Source organism: Balaenoptera musculus, chromosome 12 (assembly GCF_009873245.2).
Source record: "Balaenoptera musculus isolate JJ_BM4_2016_0621 chromosome 12, mBalMus1.pri.v3, whole genome shotgun sequence".
Classification (NCBI taxonomy): Eukaryota; Metazoa; Chordata; class Mammalia; order Artiodactyla; family Balaenopteridae; genus Balaenoptera; species Balaenoptera musculus.
Genome location: NC_045796.1, coordinates 36909071 through 36931916, shown reverse-complemented (window position 1 = coordinate 36931916; position 22846 = coordinate 36909071). Strand labels below are relative to the sequence as shown.

Genomic DNA, 22846 nt, shown 5'->3' with positions numbered 1-22846 from the left:
GTCACCGCGACGTGGGGCGCGAGCCTGCGTTTTGGCGGAAGTCCTGCGTATTTACCAACGAGACGCAGAGGGATGGGCGACTGCCGCGGCCGACCGCTCTTCCGTGTAGCGTCCTCGCACGTCCCCTGGTGGCAGCCGGCGTGCAGGCGAGCCTCTGGCTTTGCGGCTCCGCAGCTAGTCAGTCGCCTTCGGTCTAGCGTAGCCCGAGATCAGCGCGCGTGCCCAACTCCCTGTCCGCCCCAGCGCCAGGCGAGGGGCGACACCTCGAGGTAAAATCTAGGAGGTGCGGGAGGCTAACTGCGTAGGCCCTGTTGTCCGGGAGAATCCTGAGGCTCTCGGCGGCGCTGGAGCGGAGGCGATGGCGGAGGAGCAGGAATGCGATTTCAGGAAGTCATGTGCCGACTCTGAGGCAGCGGCGGCTGCAGAACCTCTGGGGTCCCCTTCGGAGACCACCGCCGTCGCCGCAGAGTCGCCGGAGCTCGAGAACTACAATAGCAAGTGCGTGTTCTGCCGGATCGCGGCGCAGCAGGATCCCAGCACTGAACTCCTGTACTGTGAGGTTGGCGGCGACGCGCGACCGGGGACCCGATCGCTCCTGGATCGGGTGGGGAGGGTCCTGTTAAATGGGGCTGGGGGAGGCTGGGTGTCCTAGTGATAATGACAGACTTGCTTCTCTAGGCGCGGGGAGTGTCACCAGCCACCTCTTTGCTATTCTAAGGGGAGAAAATGTAGTGGTAAAGTCTCTCTGCAGCTGCCGAGGTATTTAGTGGACAATAGCCATGTATGGCCTCTGATTTTATTAAAGGGACCCCCCCCCTCCCCCCGCCTTTCTAGACACTGCTTTTACATTCCGCACTCTTAATACTGGTACTGAAGAGAAACCAGTAGAAAATAGATAATGGTAATTGTGAAAAGCCTGTTTGTTATATTGACTGAAAATAGGCTGGCAGGAGTGGGTCGGAGGTCAAACTATTACTTAATAGATTCTGATTTCCACTAAAGGGTCCAGTTCCTTAGAAATGTTATCAGTTAGGATATGTGGACATTTTCAGAGCATTAAGACTTTGTCCAGATATTTTAAAACAGATGATCTGGTAGGCACTTTCTTCCACCAGCTCGACTTGCCTTTAAAGAAACATCTTTTGAAAGACTCAGCTCCAAAGATTCTGGGCTTCTTTGTGGTTTTTTGTTGTTGTTGTTGTTTTTGTAGTAATCATTCATTCATTTGTTAAAAGTAAATTGACTTCCTTCTAAGCACTGTTCATTGGTGAGCAAGGTAAAGGATAGTCCCTGTCTGGATTTTATAATCTAAAGGGACAGAAGAGGCAGCTGGTAACAGTGCCCTGTTGTATGGTGAGATGGTTTTACCACCTGCAGTATTTTGCAAGGCTGGTGGGAGGAGCATCTGGCCCAGATTTGAAGGGATAGGGAAGGCTTTCCAGAGGAAGTGAGACATGAAAAAGTAAGTAGGCATTGGTCAGGTGAGGAGGAGAGAAGATACCCCTGGTAAAGAGCACCTTCAGAGGTTTGGTTTCTGCCACAGGAGAACAGAAATTCAGTCTAACTGGAGCATGGAGTTTGAGGGGATGAGTGGTGAAAGATGAGGCTGGAGAGGTAGACAAGAGGCCACGTTATTAAGGCTACTGTAATTCATGTTAAGGAGTTTTGGCTTTACTTGAAGAGTGAAGGGAAGCTCTACAGTGTTTAATGCTACTGTTAATGCTGGGTTGGAAGAAAGGGGTTGAGAAGTTATATGAAAGGGTTTGATCTTTGAAAGATTATCTGACACCATTGTAGAATGATTTAGAGAGGACCAGTCTGGAGGCATGGAGATCAGTTATGAGGCTGTTGAAGTAATCCAGCCTGATGATGGCCTGAAATAAGATGTAGTAGTGGGAATGAAGAAAAGCCAATCAATTTAAGGATATTTAGGCGTCTGACACTTGCAGAGATATGCATCTCTAGCTCAGATTATAGGAACTGTCAGCTTATAGATGGAAATTGAAAAGAGGGAAATTAATGAGATCACCTAGGAAGTATATGTAGAGTAAGAAGTGAAGGGGCCCCTCCCTACACAGAACTGTAAAGAACACTAACATCATAAGTGAGAGGCAGAGGAAGAGGACCTGAAAATAGAAGAGAGAAACAGAGGGATAACTAGGAAAGCTAAGAGAAGGGAGTATGTCAGGAAGATAGGAATTGGCAGCAACATCAGCCTTCCCTAATCCTCGAATCTGGGTTAGGTGATTCTCCAATATGCCTGCAGAGAGGGCAACTTAGATCAGAACTGGTTTTGTCCCCAGAGTGATGGTCATTGACCTTGAGGAGAGCAACTGCAGTGCAGTGGTGAGGCAGAAGGCAGATTGTAGTTGATAAGAACCTGAAGGATAAAAAATTGAAGACAGCAAATACAGACAACTTTTGAAGGAAGTTTGGCAGTCTTGGGGAGAAGGGAAAAGGTAAGGTAACTACAGGAGGAGATGGAGTTAAGAGAAAGCTTTTTTTTTTTTTTAATTTATTTATTTATTTATTTAATTTTTGGCTGTGTTGGGTCTTAGTTTCTGTGTGAGGGCTTTCTCCAGTTGTGGCAAGCGGGGGCCACTCTTCATCGCGGTGCGCGGGCCTCTCACCATCGCGGCCTCTCTTGTTGCGGACCACAGGCTCCAGACGCGCAGGCTCAGCAATTGTGGCTCAAGGGCCCAGCCGCTCCGCGGCATGCGGGATGCGGGATCCTCCCAGACCAGGGTTCGAACCCGTGTGCCCTGCATTGGCAGGCAGACTCTCAGCCACTGTGCCACCAGGGAAGCCCGAGAGAAAGCTTTTTAAAACAGTGAAGACTTTGGTGCGTTTAAATCCTAATGGGAAGGTGCCAATGGAGAGAGGTTTAAAATGGCCCAGGGTAGTAGAGCTTTGTCCCTGAGAAAGAGGAAACTCAGTCACTCATCCATTACTCAGTATTTGAATGAGTGCCTTCTGTGTGTCAGGCACTGTTGGAGGCATTAGGATATAGCAGTAAATAAAATGTGCAAAAATCCCTGTCCTCATGGAGCTTACATTCTACTCACAGGAAATAGACAGTAAGCAACATAATAAGTAAAATATTATATAGAGAATAGATATTGATACATAGTTCAAAATATTGATACATAGTTCATTAGATGGGAACAAAAAAGGAGAAAAGGGATGCAATTTTAAATTTTTAGTCAGGAAAAGCTGCACTAAGAAGGTGGCATTTGAATGAAGCCCTGAAGGAGGTGAAGGAGGAAAGTATATGGTTTACTCTTTATATATAAAGTACAGCTATGCCATATAGGACATGAGAGATACACAATATATTTGTGATATTAACATATCATGGGAGGGCAATTAGGAAAAAGTCTAAAAATGTTCCTTAGGAGGGTGATAATGAGAAAAGTTTAAGAAACGCTGTTATAATCAAACAATGGCCATAATTCCAACTTTAAGAAGGTCATTCATTTCTTTTTTTTAATATAAATTTATTTATTTATTTTTGGCTGAGTTGGGTCTTTGTTGCTGCGCGGGCTTTTCTCTAGTTGCAGCAAGCGGGGGCTACTCTTCGTTGTGGTGCACCGGCTTCTCATTGCGGTGGCTTCTCTTGTTGTGGAGCACGGGCTCTAGGCATGCGGGCTTCAGTAGTTGTGGCGCACGGGCTTAGTTGCTCCACGGCATGTGGGATCTTCCCGGGCCAGGGCTTGAACCCGTGTGTCCTGCATTGGCAGGCGGATTCTTAACCACTGCGCCACCAGGGAAGCCCGAAGGTCATCCATTTCTGTGGAAAAGTATATGAAAACCCTAATGACACACCATTTTTTTAAGGGGTAGGTAAGGGAATATCGGTAGTTTTATCTTTCTACTTAAGCAACTGTCATTTACTGAACAGTTTTTGCAGGCTTACTATTGATATGTGTTACTCACTTGGAGCTCAAAGATGAATATGGCATGTCCTACACTTGAGAAGCTTGCCTATGATCTGAATTGAAATGAAAAATTCTCTTTTAGTGGGTGTCACTAGGTATAAGTAGTCAAAATTCTGTATTTTAGTCACTTGAAATTATCTTTTCTTTGTGTAATTATGCTACCAACATGACATATAGTTAGGTTCACTCATTTCTGTTTGTTTTCCATTGTTAAGGACTACTTTTTTTTTTTCTTTTTGAGTCCAAAAATGTATGGTAAATATTCACATGCTTTTAAAATCAAAATTGTACAGCAAAGTACATTTGAAGTCTAGTATCCATTCTCTTGTTATCTCTACCCTGTACCTCTTTCCCCGTAAGAAACCAAAAAAAATATTTTTGGTTTATCTTTCCTTTGTGAGTAGATATGTATGCGTGTGTTTATATTTATACTCCACCTTCTTACACAAAAGATAGCTTAACCTTGTTCCATGCTTTTTCTTTTTTACCTTAGGAATTTATTCCAGAAATGATTTCATAAGTGTATAAAGATCTTCCTCATTCCTTTTTATAACTACACAATCCTCCACTGTATGGATTTACTGTAATTTATTCAGCCAGTCTTAGTTGAATTTAATGGACAGTTGGGTTATTTTCAGTATTTTGCTATCATAAATCATGCTGCAAAGAATAGCCTTGTACAAATATCATTTCATATTTTTTGCCTGTTTATCTGTGGAATGGGAGGACAGTCTTTCTTTTAAATGAAGAGTCTAAATACTGGCTAGATCAGTAGTAGCAATGAGGAGAGACATCAGAGAGCCAGTTTCAGTATTTTAGAAAGCTTAATGGAAATCTAATTCAATCATTGATTGCATAGGCTAAATAAAACGTCGTTTCTTTGCTTTTGACAGGAATTTTATCTACTGGTGATGATGACAGTTATGTCAATTGGTAGGTTTTTTTAATTAACGAGAATTGGGAAAATAAAATATTCACACATGACATTTAGTAAACAGAACCTTTCAAAATAGGTTTTTGGGAGATGAAGACAGAACTGGGCATTTTGTTCATTCTTATGGCTGAGTCATGTAAGACAGCAGATTTTTAAGAGCTTCTTTAATGTTTTTCTCCTGTTATCCTTTAGACTGGCACTTTGTAGTTCCATGAATCTAAAGAAGTGGTACTCCTGCTTTGAGGTAGAATTCAGCTATATTATCTCAAAATAATTCTAATCGGGATGTATTCTGTACCAGAAAGAATTACCTCTGGATTTTTTAAAAGTTAATGCCATAATTGAGGGGGAAATAAAGACATATAAAATTGTTGTGTTATGAATCAGTCTGGGAAGTACAATTTTGTTGTACTAGATTTGACCCCCGATACTAGTTGTTTCTCAGCTGGAAGCATTAAATAAATAATGGAAAACTTTAAACATTCAAAAACATTGCGGTTTTATCCCTTTCGATCTTATCCCTTTCTAAAACATTCCATGGATATGAATATTTAAAGTTACTACTAGACGGAAAAACCATAATAAAAATGGAAATAATTGTCATGCTTGTTATTTTAGGGTTAGGGTTAGCTCTTGGGGTTCCCCAAGTCAACCAGCCTTCTGGGACTATACACACACGTGTGTGTGTGTATATATAACACACACATACATATATATACACATGTATACATATTTACATAAATTTACATATGCACATACACACACATACACACAACACCTGGTCTGAGTCTCTGTCCCTGAACTGCAGGAAACCCATCACGCTCCCCAGTATATCAGAAGATTTCCTCTCGGCGCTGGGGGGAGTATGCTGCATACATTATCCCTAGTCACCTCTCATGATTTTCTGTTTCTACTAAATTTTCTATCTCATCCTCAAACCTTTGTCTTGCATCAGCCGAAGAGAGTAACAGATTCTTTTCCTTTCATTTTCCTGATATATTAACACAAAGCAACAGCTGCTATAGATTTTTCCTCAAAGTTTGGGGGCAATAGGATTCTCATATTCTTTAAACACAGCATAAATCCCTGTTTCTGTAGGCAAGCACCTCAATTCATTTCTTGTTTGTGTGCTTTCCTCATAGCTCATGCTACATTCAGTTGACCCATCACTGTTTACTTCAAGGTCTTAAAAGTTACAAGTTTTCCCCCTCTCTATTCTCATCTTATAGGCAGGTTACACTCAATAGCTGGAAAAATAATCGAAATTTTTGTGTTGCTGTGCCCCCACAGTTTAGCAGCTCTTGGTTGAAGGTATGTAAATGAGGACAGCAACAAAATCAATATTTAAGCAATATTTTAATAGAGTGATATTCTGGACATTTTATAGAAGCCTTGAGGTAGGAAAGGGACACGTAATACCGTATTTTTGCTGCCCTCCATTTCAGTCATGGCTCTGCTGGGGGCTAAAGTAGACAAAAAGTCCCATTCACTGAATTGTGGTCTCACTGCAGGTCAATTTGTCAGTCACCTGAAGCTTAGATGAGCAGTATGGATACTGGTAAGGAAGTTCGTGGTACAGTATGTACAATTGCCTTTCATCATTATTCTCATTGAAATCAAGATCATTGGCATGGATATGAGGCCCTTGTTCCAACTGAATTTTAGTTCTTGGAATGGGGAACTAATGAGCAACAGTACATTCTGGGAAACTATGCTTATTGATACTGATTTTATTTAATTTTGACTAATTTTTTAATATAAGATATTGAATAAGGTTATTTAGGGAATATAGATTTTTCTCTTGAAAAAACTTGAAACTCAAATGTTAATAGGTTGAAAGACTCCCTTTTTTGTTTCCTTTTCTTTTTTCCTTACATTACTGTGTGGAGTATAGAAACCAGAAAACTGATACCATACATGTAATGGACTGGACACATAACTTAGTACAGTATACTAGAGTTTGTTTCAGCATTTCACAGTCTTTTTTTTTTTATTTATTTTATTTATGTATGGCTGTGTTGGGTCTTCGTTTCTGTGCGAGGGCTCTCTCTAGCTGTGGCAAGTAGGGGCCACTCTTCATCGCGGTGCCCGGGCCTCTCACCATCGCGGCCTCTCCCATTGAGGAGCATAGGCTCCAGACGCGCAGGCTCAGTAATTGTGGCTCACGGGCCCAGTTGCTCCGCGGCATGTGGGACCTTCCCAGACCAGGACTCGAACCCGTGTCCCCTGCATTGGCAGGCAGACTCTCAACCACTGCGCCACCAGGGAAGCCCTTTCACAGTCTTTTTAATGCTATAAATGGCAAGTAAACATAAAGAAAAAGTATTTATAATTATTGTAAAAAATGTTTAAAAATGTAACCCCTGGATATATAGATGCTAGATGATGTTATAAATGAAGAAAATGGCACTTTGGAAAAAAATTAAATGTAAAAAAGAATTTATCAATCTTGCTATGATTCTGTGGTAGAACCTTTAAAAGTACATATTAGGAGTAGAAAAACCTTAGGGTAGAGATGGAGAAATATATAATGAAATTTTAAAAAAACTCTGGGATTATGGTAATGAAGTTTTAATGAACTTCATTCATAATTGTTTTCCTGAAATTGATTTTATATAAGTCTTTTTCTTCTCTGGAATAAATGAGCATCTCATGAAGGAAGCTAAAGCTTGTCTTTATGGACATAATGCATAATCACAAAATTGCCCAATGGAGATTAGTTGTAACATAAGCACAATTTCCCTATCAGACTGAGATTTATGTATGATGTTTAAGACATGCCAGAACAGCATTAGGAAATTCTTTTTAAAAATTCACTAACAAATGACATTTTCCTTTAGAATGAAGACCTAGTTTGCTTCAAAGATACCAAGGCAGCAGCACCTCATCATTATCTTGTGGTGCCAAAGATGCATATTGGAAACTGCAGATATCTAAAGAAAGATCAAATAGAACTGGGTAAGTTGATGGCAGTATTCTTCATGGTTATATCATCTTGAATTGACATCAGTGATGGCAGTGACAAATGAAAAGAAACAGTTTAGCCAGGTATTGTGATAAAGGAGCATTATGGCTTTTTGAAACTTTCATTATGAAAAATTTCAAATATATACAAAAAGAAAGAAAATAGTATAATCTCCATGTATTTATCACCCAACTTCAACATTTATTAACTCGTGGCCAATCTCTTTACATGTATTAACCTTCTCCCACAGTGGATTTTAAGCAAATCTCAGATGCCATGTTATTTAATTTTTAAAATCTCTAAAAGATAATGCCTCTTTATGCTTTTTAAATGATGGCTTTCTTGATTCTGAAAGTGAAAGATAATATGAAAACTTATAAACAAATAGAATGGATAAAGAATATGTGGTACATATATACAATGGACTATTACTCAGCCATAAAAGGGAATGGAATTGTGCCATTTGCAGAGACGTGGATGGACCTAGAGACTGTCATACAGTGTGAAGTAAGTCAGCAAGAGAAAAACAAATATCGTATAATATCACTTATATGTGGAATCTAGAAAAATGATACAGATGAACTTATTTGCAAAACAAAAATAGAGATGCACACATAGAGAACAAACGTATGGATACCAAGGGGGCAAGGTGGGGTGGGATGAGTTGGGAGATTAGGATTGACATATATACACTACTATGTATAAAATAGATAACTAATGAGAACCTACTGTATATCACAGGGAACTCTACTCAGTGCTCTGTGGTAAACTAAATGGGAAGGAAATCCAAAAAAGAGGGGATATATATATACATATAGCTGATTCACTTTGCTGTACAGCAGAAACTAACATAACATTGTAAAGCAACTATACTCCAATAAAAATTAATTTAAAAAAGTTATAAACAAATAAGTTATAGTATGGCATATGAGTACATATTACCTGAGAGTGAGACCATATTGGTACGTGCCTTGTAGTTTCCTACCTTGTAATTTCCTGTATAGATGAAGTAGGACCAAAGTTTAATTATGAGATTTTAGTGATGAACTTTTAGCCTCTGAAAAAGAGATTCTGAAATCTTGTCTCTTACAGGAGTATCCTGTATTTTCCTATACATGATTTCCTGTGACTTGTCAGCTACGGTTTACTAAGACATTGCTAAGTTTACTTCAAACCTGCTTCAATAGCCATTGTCATCAGGGTCTGGGATGTTTGGTCAATACTTTAAGGTAGCTGGCAAGATAGATAAATTGGGCCAGATTTTTGAAGGTGACTAAGAAATCTCTTTGATGAAAACCTCGATATGTGGTTTATTAGTGTTTAGACTACTGAATTACCAGTTTTTAAACTGTTTTTTCTAGATATTGTGAAATTCCTTAGTCATCTTAAGTTCTATCAGTATGTTTCATGCTCATTCCAACAGAGGGAGGCCAATATACACGCAGTATTTAGTACTAGGCAACAGCCACCATAGCCTTAAGTATTTCCTTTTATACTGTTTTTCTTAAGGAAGGAGAAATGTGTTTATGCTTGCTTTTCTTTTTCTAGTATTTCTTTTCTTGTTAAAAGTTTTTATAACAGTTGCAAATCAAATGTTAACTAATTTTGAAGCAGCATGGTGGGTGTTTGGGATTTCATTATATGTACTGTTTTTACTGATTTTGTGTATATTTGAATATTTCCATAATAAAACTTTAAAAGTCCTTGCAATTAATATTTTTATACAGTCTATAAAGTTGGGAAAATAATAAGCATATGGAAGAGCTTAATAATACTCTCAAGCACTGTGACTATAATTGACATTAACAGAACTTCACCTAACTATAGAATACACACTTTGTTATGAGCACATGTTCACCAAGATAGTCCATATTCTGGACAATAAAATAAGTCTCAATACATTTCAAATGATCAAAATATTATAAAATACGTTGTCTGATGACAATGGAATTAAAATAAATAATAAAATCTAGAATAGCACTAAATATTTTTAAGTTAAAACACTTTTAAGTAACTTCTAAATAAATAGGTAAAAAAAGACAATATTTTGAACTGATTGGTAATAAAAATACAACATAACAAAATTTGTAGAATGTAGCTGAAGAAGTGCCTAGAGGGAAATTTATAGCTTTAAGTGCTTATATTAGAAAAAGAGGTACAAAACCAATGACCTAAGTTTCCAGTTTAGGATGCTAGAAAGAGGCAAGCAAATCAGATCAAAATAAAGTATAAAGAAGGAAATAGTAGAGTAGATATCAATGAAATAGGAAAGAGACAATAGGTTTTGCTTCATGTATTTTGGATCTGATTTTAAGTGAATACATAATTATGATTGTCATGTCTTCTCAGTGATCCATTTTTATCATTGTAAAATGTTCCTTTTTATGTCTGGAAATACTTCTTGTGTCTATTTTGTATGACATTAATTTAGATACTCCAACTTTCTTGTTACTTATTGTTTGCATTGGGTATTTTTTTCTATCCTTTACTTACAAATTGAATATTTATATTTAAAGACTTGAAGATAGCAATATAATTGGGTCTGACTCTTTTAAAAAAAAATGTAATGTGAAAATCTCTTTTAATTGGAGCATTTAGTTCAGAAGCATTTAATATAACTACCGACATAGTTGGATTTAGGTCTACTGTCTTGCCATTTGTTTTCTATTTGTCCCATTTTTGTTGTTGTTGTTGTTGCCCTGTTTCTTCTTTCCTGCCTTCTTGTGGTTGATCAAACATATTTTTTAGTATTCCACTTTATCTCTTGCCATTTTAGCTATTTTTCTTTGTATTTTTTTAAAGTGGTTGTTCTAGAGAAATTAAAATACACATCCTGCAATTATCACAGCCTACTTAGAGTTAACATTGTATCAATTCATGTAAAATGTGAGAAACTTTGCAACACATTGTGTTATTGTTGTCATTTATATTTCATCTATATACTTTATAATGCCATGGTGCTGTTAAATAATCATATGTATTTTAAAGAAATGAAAATAAAAAACAATCTTTTTTATTTACTCAAATGTTTGGCATCTTGGGAGTATTTTTTTTTTTCAAATTATACTTTCAAGGATGGTTTTATGTTGAAAGCAAAAGCAAATTGAATAATCACACAAGTCTCCATACTGAACCAGAAACTAGTCAACATTCTTCTGATTATTTTCAGTTTAATTTGTCATCCAATTAAAGTCTCTAGATTTATGATGCTGAAAATCCTTCTCTATCTTGTTACATGGAATGCAGCATGCTTCTACCATCTCTTTTTTTAAAAAATTTTTTCATTGAAGTATAGTTGATTTACAATATCATGTTAGTTTCAGGTATACAGCACAGCGATTCAATGACACATATATATATATTCTTTTTCAGATTCTTTTCCCATATAGGTTATTACAAATATTGAGTATAGGTCCCTGTGCTATACAGTAGATCCTTGTTGGTTATCTATTTTATATATAGTAGTGTGTATATGTTAATCCCAGCCTCATAATTTACCCCTCCCCCCAACCCCTGCATCTTGGGAGTATTTTTAAAAGAAAACAAGATACAGTCTGGCTCGAAGTAACATGAGCTTTTTTTTTGACCTTGTGGTACTGGCCTTGTCATGGAAGCCTTCCCACTCAAGCCTGACTTAGAGAAGTAAACTGTTAGCAATGATTTTATAAGCCTCATTATAACAACTGTCCTCTGCAGATTCTCTCACTTCTTCTCTTTTCAAATGCTTGATTACACCATTCAGAAACAAAAGAGATCTAAAGTTTGGCATTGTGCTTTGAAGATCTCGGGTTACCAAAATTTTTTTAATGGAGAAGTATATTCCCACCGGAAGGCCATAAAACATTGAGACAATAAAGATGCTAAGGCAAATGAGAGTTTGGAAGCCAAAACATTTAGCTAGTCACGGCTGGGCCAACATGAAGGGATGTCATATTCCTAATTTGAGTTCAAAGACAAATTCAAAGTTTTCTTGTCCTCTTAACTCAAACAGTTTTTGTTTAATTACTTGGTTTCCTTATGATTAGAATTAGACCTCAGTAGGATCAGATGTCCTAAACAGTCACTCGATAATATCCCTCAACAGCTGTTCAAAGTCAGCTTATGTGTGATAGTTTGTGATGGGTTGAACCTTCATTTCAGTTGTTGATAAGCAAACTTCTTAGTAACTTAGAGCTACTGGATGAGTCTTTAAATGTGTATCCATTTGATACGACTTCTTACTAGGACCCTAAAAGTTCGGGTTAATAACTAGGTAGTGAACTTAATGTCTCCTATAGTGTAATGTAGTTTCTTTACTGTTTTGTAGTTGAGAACATGGTAACTGTTGGAAAAACCATTCTTGAAAGGAATAATTTCACTGACTTCAAAAATATGAGGTATGTATACTTCCAGATAAAAACCAATATATGCAGTTGGTTGTTTTTTTTTTTTCACACACACACACTGTATTTTATTTTTACAAGAGATAAATAGACTGACACCAAGCATTGTACATGGATGAGCACAACAAAAGCAACAATGATTGCAATTACCAAACATGAAACACACTCATACTATGTCATAATATTGACATTCAGTCCAGTAATCCTCCACTGTAACAGCTCCTTTACTTTGCAGTGAAAATTGATTTGTATGCAGTTGGTTTTTCTGAAATGTTATTTCCTCAGGAAAATGAAAGTAGAGATGGCGGAATTCATGGTTTAAATGCAGTTTTCCTGAAAGTGAATATATTGTTCATTGGTAAATTTAATAAAAAAACTTTTTTTCACATCTCAACATCGTCTAATAATCACCACTTTTAGTTTTGGACAGACAAGTATATTGAAGCAGTGGGTAGGTAAAATTAGTTACTTAGTCCTCTTTGTTCAATATGTGCATTCCTATAAAATTGTGAGTAAATTGAATTTCCTTAGAAAAAATTTATTCTATATGATTTAAAAATACATTATTACCCTTCTAGCATGAAAGTAACTTGAATTTGTTGAACTGAACTCTGACATTAACCAAAGTTTGAGTAAAAGCATACAATATTCAATTTGGCAACTGTTTTAATTAATCTATTTATTTTTTCTTTTTAAAAGGTTTCGATTTTGCCTTGTATGATCAAAGTAGTACCAAGGCAGGTATAGTGATTACTTCTGACACCTCTGAACTGGAATTCAGAGGCCTGAATTCTAATGCTATCAGTGTTACTTGCTGCTACTATAGTTGTACTGGCTGTGTTACTTTAGACAAGTCATTTAAACTCTCCAAGATAATACCTGCTCTGCCTACTTGTAGTCTAAAATGAGATTGAATGTGTGAAAATCCTGTGAAAACTATTATGAACTATATCCAAGGGTGATAATGACAAGGAACAGATGGTATTTGAGACCCTGTGGTCAAAATCAGCACGTTCCCTTCCCAGTCATAGAAGTGCTCATTAGAAGAAAGAACACTGGACTGGTTGTCAAGAGCCCTGAGTTTCAATTCTAGCTCTACCACTGCCTGACTTTGTGACCTTGGGAAGTCTCTTCAACTTTTTAGATCTTGGTTTCCCCATCTTTAAAATCTTTAAAATGAAAAGGTTGAGTGAACCCTTGAGTTACTTCTAGCTTTTAGATTACTTGATTCCATTATATGACTCCTGTTTCATAGAGGGAAAACCTAGTCTCCTTTTCTGGGTGGTGGTAGAAGCTTTTCAATATGTTACGGATCTGACTCCACAGTCTGTCCTGTATTGCTGCATTATAGCACCTCTCCTTGCCTTCTTCCCACATTCCCAGTCATTTTTAGTCTTTTTTTAAAAATTGAGACTTACTTCTAGTTTGAACAGGCAAATATTTCTAGGCTTGAATTATTGTTACAGGTGTGCCTTGCTCCACTTACAAAACTGTTTGTAAATGGATTTTTAAGAGGTTAAATCATATTAAAAAATTATTTTACCAAAGGAATTCTCTTGTAAATATTTTATAAAGCAACTAGTTGTGAATAGTTATCATCTAACTTATTTTTAGTATTCAAGAAACTTAAGAAGTGATGATAAAATTTTTTTAGTGAGGGTAAGGAAATGACCACTTCATTAAAGGAGAAAGCGCACCATCTACTGGCTATGTCTTGGAAAAAGGAATCCTACTTCTACTTCAGCATTCAGTAATTTTAAGATTCACTGCAGAGGCATCTTTTAGGAGAGTTAAAGCTTAATATGATAAGAACTGAAGTAATAAGACATAATGCCAGCTCAGAATTCATAAGGGTTATACAGAGGCATAATATTCTGTGAAAGCCTTTCTCAATGAAGAGTTTATCTTATTGTGAACTTCAACATGAAGATGAACTGTGTGAATACTCTCAAGTTCATAAAGAAAAACAGTGAAAGAGATGTTTGAGTGGTAATCTGTCTACCTTAGGTAACCTGTTTTGAATATATTTAATATTTATGTGTTTTAACCTGAAAATGTAGTTTTAAACTATTGTAGAACTAATTTGTCAATTATCTCTTACCTTGCTGTTTCAGAATGGGTTTCCATGTGCCACCATTCTGTTCCATTTCCCATTTGCACCTTCATGTTCTGGCACCAGCCGATCAGCTTAGCTTCTTATCAAAATTGGTTTATAAAGTGAATTCCTATTGGTTTATCACAGTAAGTATTATTGTTATGCTAGCAGCATCAAAAATATTTAAAATATTTGTCCTTTTTGTTGTAGTTTTTCTTTTCTTGGCAACAGTGGGCACTTACACCTCTTATAGACTTGATCATCTGTTTTAACATTCTATTTGCACATATCTAAAATAATATTTTTAATTTGGGGTACTTTTCCAGGTCATCAAATCTGTAGGAAGAGATACTATGGCAAAGTCTCTCAGTTGTAAGCAGAGGATATGATATAGAAGTTCATGGCATCAATAGTTCAGAATTCTGAATTGTGGCTCTGTTAGTTACTTGAGTGACCATGTGCAAGTTACTTAAACTTTTTAAGGCCCAAGTTTTTTTATCTACTACCGACGTATAGGTGATAGTGCCTACATCTAGGGTTGATAAGAGGATTGATGAAATAATTTACATGTAAAGCACTTAAAACTGTACATTGCAGATAGTGAGGGCTCAGTAAATGTTATCTGCTGCCTCTGTCATCATCAACCTCATTGCAGAAATTGATGCAAGTAGTAGCATCAGCTACTAGATCTGAAGTTGAGGCTTTGAGCCTAAAAAAATTGCAGAATTCTGCTTTACTAGGGCAAAAGTAGAATAGAATTCAACTGATTATTGGCTTGTAATCTGACAGTCAGGCTTTAGTTATTAAATGACTCTGTCCTTCCAGGGCCACTTGACTAGTAATTTATGTTTCTTATTTTATGTGTCCATGATGATAAGGTGACCTATAGTTGCTATATCTGAAAAACCATCAAATTGCAAATTAAGTAATTACCATTAGTTAATGCAGATTATTATTATAGTCATAGTACAAAAGAAATGAAAAAGCAGTTGATTTCTACAAACTTCATATTTCAAACTTATTATCTCTCTCCTCAACTTGTTGTCCAGATGATTTTATTTTATTAAAAATATATTTAAGGGATGTGGTGTATATATTTGAAATTAAAAAGTGGGACATTTTGTAGGAAGCTGGTGTGGTCTTTTTAAAAAATCAGTATGATAAAAAACAGATATTTTTTTCTTATTTGTATTTCTAAGTTTCTACACTATCTATGCTTTTATAGTAAAAAATAATTAGAAATACATTTTTATACTTTTTAAACTGTATTTCCTTACATGATTTTTTAGTTGGGAAAAAATGAATGAACAAAGTTATGAGATCTGTTAATGGTTCATCCTGGGAATCTGAACTCTCCTTAAATCTAGGTATTTAAGTATATATTATGAGACTGAAAAAAATCAAGATAAAAATATTAACGTTTATTCTGAAATCTTACATAATTTTTCAGATATATAATGATTGAGAAAAGTATCTGAAATGATGTAACTAGAAGGCTTTAGTTTACTTTTTATTCTTTTTGTTTTTATTATTTTTTTAGAGCAGTTTTAGGTTCACAGCAAAATTGAATGGAAAGTACACAGAGTTCCCGTATACCCTCTGTCCCCACATACTCGCAGTCTTCCCCACTGTTGACATCCTACACCACAGTGATACATTCGTTATAATCCATGAAACTACATTGGTATGTCATTATCACTCAAAGTCCATAGTTTATATTAGGGTTCATTCTTGGTGTTGTACATTCTGTGGGTTTGGATGAATGTATAATGACATATATCCACAGTCATAGTATCATGCAGAATCGTTTAACTGCCGTGAAAATCCTCTGTGCTCTGACTATTCATTTCTCCCTCCCCCTTAATCCCTGGTAATCACTGATCTTTTTAATGTCTCCAGTTTTGCCTTTTCCAGAATATCATGTAGTTAGAATCATATCGTATGTAGCCTTTTCAGACTGGCTTCTTTCACTTAGTAAAATGCATTTCAGGTTCTTCCATGTCTTTAGTATTATATTTTCCTTATTGAAAATATCTAACAAAAAGGCAATGTGGATAAAAATCTGCCTATTTATATACAGTATAGAATAAACACCTTTACTATAGTTTGAAAACTATTATGTTGAGGGTTTTTTGTAAGATATTTTTAGGAACAGAATATGTAGTATCCAGTTCTTCTGCTGTGGCTTATTATAATAGGGGTGCCAGTAGAATTATTTCATGTAGGCTATGATAATTAGAATAAAAAAATGTGTTATGTTTTCATTACAGCCTGATTATTTGATTGACAATCTAAGAACGTGAAAATGTCAACAGTGGAAGATTTTCCTAATTTTGGCTCAACATAAACTAATATTCTGGTCTCTTTGAAGTCTAATTACAATTGGGTTTTATGAGAAGCTATTACTGGGTAGTCTTAAATTGTTTCTTAATGTTTGTTTCCTGAAATCTGTGATATAGTTATATGAATATTTTGTCATTGACTTTGTTTTAGTGGTTCCTTGTCTAAGGTATAAGATACTATAGATAAAATCCCATTAAAACAAATTCTGTTAATCAAGAAGGGCTCTGTATTTTTTTTAAAGTTCAAACATTTTTATTTCTCAATAGATAGTCAATTGTAATAGTGATTTATTTATGAAGAATAAACTGGAATAAAAAGTACTTTGTTGGAGCCTTTATTATATGAAGGAGAAAGAGAAATTATTTCTTGATTGTTCTATAATTTTACACATAAAATTTCAAAATAAAGAGTACCATACTACACAGTGATCTCTGATCTTATTGATGGAAAGAACTGTATATGTGTCACTTTTTACTCAGGTTTCAGATACTGGTTTTCCACTTCTTGAATCCTAGCATCTTTGTAATAAATTGATCCTGAAGCTATGTAATATATATAAAATAATTTCACTGTAACAGTGAATTTGCTATAACAATCAATTTGGCTATCCAAGAGAATTCATTGCAATGGAATTTTACCTGTAAGAACGTAAATGGGGAAGAAACGTAAGTGGTTACATTAATGTATTAAAACTGGCAGAAACTGTTGCTTTATGGCTTGTTTATTGTACCAAAGGAAAATCAGAATTAAAAAGTGGTTAGACCTGTCTTTTATCATGAAAAAGTCCTGATTTGAAAGTAGAGATAGGTTGGATGAGAAAATTTATTTTAATAACAACATTAGTATATTTATAAATCATTTAATGAGACATATTTCTTTAGGAATTGTCTTTTGGTGCTAATCTACACTAACGATAGTGAATGTGAATGAAAAATAAGTACTGAAAGCTAATCTTACATTGTGCCAGTGTATAACTGTACCATGTACATGAATATAAATGAACATAAGGATTAAAGTATTGATCTTAGAAACAGGCTGAGAAGAGTAGTTTTTTTTTTTTCCTTTTTTTGGGGGGATGATATTAAACATAGTTTTAAGTAATGAAATACTTAGTTACAACCTCTGGAATCAATATTGTTTAGTTCATTTGTTCATTAATTCATTCAAAAGACATTTGGTGGGCTTCCCCGGTGGCACAGTGGTTAAGAATCCACCTGCCAATGCAGGGGACACAGGTTCGAGCCCTGGTCCGGGAAGATCCCACATGCCGTGGAGCAACTAAGCCCGTGTGCCACAACTACTGAGCCTGCGCTCTAGAGCCCGTGAGCCACAACTACTGAGCCCGCGTGCCACAACTACTGAAGCCCCTGCGCCTAGAGTCCGTGCTACACAACAAGAGAAGCCACCGCAATGAGAAGCCCGCGCACCACAACGAAGAGCAGCCCCCGCTCTCTGCAACTAGAGAAAGCCTGCGCACAACGACGGAGACCCAATGCAGACAAAAATTTAAAAAATTAAAAAAAATTCGGTGAGCATTTAACATGTACCAGACACTGCCAGGATCAGGAAATATAGAAGTGAGAAAGGACAGTCTGCCTTTAATTGCTAATACGAGGATCAGACAAAACCAGTGAGTACAATTTGGTATGTTAAGTACAAAAATGTCCATAGCAGAGGCTGTGGAGAGGGAAACAATTTTGAGAGCAGGTGGCAGTAGAACTGAGTATTTGAGACTCAATGTTAGGCAGGTAGATAGTGGAAGTTTAGGCTGAGAGACCAACATGTGCTTTCCTTGGGTTCTGCTTCCATTATTATTTACTTAACAACTGAAGATCCAAATTCCATTTTGTTCACTGAAGGTGGAGAGAGGAATTTGGAAGTAGGGGTTATGGGCTCTCAAAATTAGATTTACAGGTTTTTCAGCACTGCTTTGTTAAGTAGCTTGCTGAGCACCCACACAGATTAGCAGTTACATGTTTCTATAAATCAGTTCAACTGTGATCAGCTTCAGAAAAGGAATTTTCAACATGTGCAACATGTTGTACTATGTGAACTTATAGTGATATAATTGACAGTATTATGATAACGATATGTAAGGTATTTAAGGAATTCTCAAATGGCTTATGGACCTCTTAAAAATGTGATTAGCCATTTGATTTAATTTATATGAGATTATACCCTCTCATAGTAAGTTTTTCTCCTTTGTTGGAAAACCCTTGGAACCTTACATTTTCAGTGGCTCTTTTCTTGTAAAGATTAATAATCAAATTATGACAAAATTCACTCAGCCTTTTCAGTAGTTCAATTATTTGGTAACTCTCTAGTCATCTATAACATTAGCTCAGTACAAAGCTAATTCATAACCTGTCTTAAAAATGTTTAAAATAGTATCAAGAGCATTATTTATGCATGTTGTGATACTTTTTTTTAACTGCAGAATTGTAAAATTATTAATAATGAACTATTTCAAACTGTTTACTTAGCTAAATTTCTGCTAAATCAATATGGAAAAATACTGTGTAAAATTTTGCCTATGGAGTTAAAAAAAATTTTTTTTTTTAAAGACTTTACTCCTTTAGAGCAGTTTTAGGTTCACAGCAAAATTGAGAGACAGGTACCGAGATTTCCTTATACCCTTCCCCCACACATGCAAGGCCTCTCCCATTATCAACATTCCCCACCAGAGTGGTGCATTTGTTACAAATGATTAACCTACACTAACACATCATAATCACCCCAAAGTCCATAGTTTATCTTAGGGTTCACCCTTGGTATTGTACATTCTATGGGTTTGGACAAATATATAGTGACATGTATCATTATAGTATCATACAGACTATACGTATTTTCACTGCCCTAAATGTCCTATATTCTCTGCCTATTCATCCCTCTCCCTCCAACCTGTGGCAACCACTGATCTTTTTACTGTCTCCATAGTTTTGCCTTTTCCAGAATGTCATATAATTAGAATCATACAGTATATAGCCATTTCAAATTGGCTTCACTTAGTACTATGCATTCAAGGTTCCACCATGTGTTTTCGTGGCTTGATAGTTGATCTGTTTTTTGCACTAAATAATATTCCATTGTCTGGCAATACCACAGTTTATCCATTCACCTACTGAAGGACATCTTGGTTACTTCCAAGTTTTAGCAATTATGAATAAAGCTGCTCTAAACACCCATATGCAGGTTTTTATGTGGACAAAGTTTTCAACTCCTTTGGGTAAATACCAAGTCACACAATTGCTGGGTCATATGGTAAGTGTATGTTGAGTTTTGTAAAAAATTGCTAAGTTGTTTTCCACAGTGGCTGTACCATTTTGCATTCCCACCAGCAATGAATGAGAATTCCGGTTGCTCCACATCCTTGCCAGAATTTGGTGTGGACAGTGTTTGGGATTTTGGTCATTCTAATAGGTATGTAGTGGTATCTCACTTGTGTTTTAATTTGTGTTTCCTTGATGACATATGATATGGATCATCTTTTCATATGCTTATTATCCATCTCTGTATCTTCTTTGGTAGAAGATCTTTTTCCAATTGTTTTAATCAGGTTATTAATATTCTTGTTGTTGAGTATTCAGAGTTCTTTGTATATTCTAGATAATAGTCCTCTATCAGTTATGTCTTTTGAAAATATTTTCTCCTAGTCTGTGGCTTGTCTTCTTATTCTCTTGACATGATCTTTTACAGAGCAATGGTTTTTAATTTTAATTACGTCCAGCTTATCAGTTATTTCTTCATGGATTGTGCTTTTGATTTTATACCTAAAAAGTCATTGCCATACTCAAGGTCATCTGTGTTTTCTCCTGTTATTTTCTAGGACTTTTATAGTTTTGCATTTTACATTTAGGTCTATGATCCATTTTGAGTTAACGTTTTTGAAGGGTATAAAGTCTGGGTCTAGATTCATTTTTTTTGCATGTGGATATCCAATTGTTCCAGCACGACTTGTTGAAAAGACTATCTTTACTTTATGGTATTGCCTTTGCTCCTTTGTCAAAGTTCATTTGATTATAGTTATGTGGATCTATTTCTGGGCCCTCTAGTCTAATTCCATTGAACTATCTGTATTCTTTCACCAGTACCTCACCATCTTGATTATTGTAGTTTTATAGTAAGTCTTGAGGTTGGGTAGCATCAGTCCTCCAACTGTGTTCTTCTTCAACATTGTGTTGGATATTCTGGGTATTTTGCCTCTCCATATAAACTTTAGAAGCAATTTTTCAATATCCACAAAATAACTTGCTGGAGTTTTGATTGGAATTGCATTGAATCTATAGCTCAATTTGGGAAGAACTGACATCCTGACAATATTGAGTCTTCCTATCCATGAACATGGAGTATCTATTTATTTAGTCCTTCTTTGATTTTGTTCATCAGAGTATTTTAGTTTTCCTCATATAGATCTTGTACATATATTGTTAGATTTATACCTAAGTATTTCATTTTGGGGGGGAGTGCTAATATAAATAGGTATTGTGTTTATAACTTTAAATTCCATTTTTTTCATGGCTGGTATATAGGAAAGCAATTGACTTTTGCATATTAAGTTTGTATTCTGCCACCTGGCTGTAATCACTTATTAGTTTCAGTAGTTTTTTCATTGATTCTTTCAGATTTTCTGTAAAGATGATCATGTCACCTATGAACAAAGACAGTTTTATGTCTTTCTTCCCAATTTGTATACTTTTAATTTTCTTTTATTGTCTCATTGCATTAGCTAAACCTTGGAGTTATAATGTTTAAAAGCAGTGGTGAGAGGGGACATACTTGCCTTGTACCAGATCTCAGTGGGAAGCTTTGAGTTTCTCATCATTAAATATGATGTTAGCTGTAGATATTTTGTAAAAATTGTCAGATTTGAAGTTCTTATCTAGTGCTAGTTTACTGAGAGGTTTTTTTTTAATTTATTTATTTATTTTTGGCTGAGTTGGGTCTTCGTTGCTGCATGCGGGCTTTCTCTATTTGTGGCGAGCGCGGGCTACTCTTCGTTGCAGTGCACGGGCTTCTCATTGCAGTGGCTTCTCTTGTTGCGGAGCACGGGCTCTAGGTGTGCGGGCTTCAGTAGTTGAGGCTCACGGGCTCTAGAGCACAGGCTCAGTAGTTGTGGCGCACGGGCTTAGTTGCTCCGTGGCATGTGGGATCTTCCCGGACCAGGGCTGGAACCCGTGTCCCCTGCACTGGCAGGCGGATTCTTAACCGCTGCACCACCAGGGAAGCCCGAGAGGTTTTTTTTTTTTTTAATAATAAATAGGTATTGGACTTTGTCAAACGCTTTTTCTGTATCTATTGATATGATCATGTGATTCTTCTTTTTTAGTTTGTTGATGTGATGGATTACATTAATTGATTTTCAGATGTTGAACGAGCCTTGCATACCTGGGATAAATCCCACTTGGTCATCTGGACTTTTTCAGCAGTACTATAAACAGAGGTTCAAATGAAAGATGTTTAATAAATTGGCTAATCCTAAAGTAGGAGTGGTTCACTGTCAAGAGATGTAGACATACCTCTTCTTTCATATAAGAACCCAAAGTCAAGAGTGCAGTCTTTATTATTGCAACACCCATACATTTCTAGATTTTGATGTCAAAAGGTCATCTACAAAAGTTGATGCCCACACTTTCATTAAGTGCCCAGTACTCTAAGTTGCTAAAATAAAGCTGATACCTGTTGATTCATCTGTTTATGAGTCAGCTTTTATTTTAGCAATATAAATACAAAAAACCAGATCTCTGATTCAGCTTAAATAAACTTAATTAAAATGGCTAAGTGTACCTTTGACTAAGAAGAATCAGATCCTTGTTGTACGATTAGTTATTTAAAGCCACCTAGGTAGAGATGGATCCACAATTAACAATCATCCATTAATTAAACCAATCCCAAAGTCAAATACCTTTCAGGTATTGATACATGTATTATATTTTCTGTTGATATAAAACAGGCATCTCAAGCTTAAAATTTCCCCTTCTCCTACCCATTCCTTTCAGTCTTCCCCATCTTTGTTAATGGCAACTGCAATCTTTCAGTTGCTCAGGCCAAAAATCTTGACTCCTGTCTCTCACACTTCATATCTAACCCATCAGTAAGCCCTGTCAGCAGTATCTTCAAGATATATTCAGAATTTGACCACGTCTCACCACTTGTACTGCTGTCATCTTGGCCAAGTTCTCAGCGTTTCTT

General features: G+C 36.2%; 1 protein-coding gene across 1 annotated transcript; it reads left to right on the top strand.

The window, feature by feature from the left end:
* Positions 1 to 51: 51 nt before the first annotated feature.
* HINT3 (histidine triad nucleotide binding protein 3) lies at positions 52 to 17085 on the top strand. The gene is made up of 5 exons (XM_036871992.1): positions 52 to 559; positions 7713 to 7830; positions 12144 to 12213; positions 14334 to 14460; positions 16585 to 17085. The coding sequence occupies exons 1-5, from the start codon at positions 359 to 361 to the stop codon at positions 16615 to 16617; spliced, it is 549 nt and encodes a 182-aa protein (XP_036727887.1). The 5' UTR covers positions 52 to 358; the 3' UTR covers positions 16618 to 17085.
* Positions 17086 to 22846: the final 5761 nt, after the last annotated feature.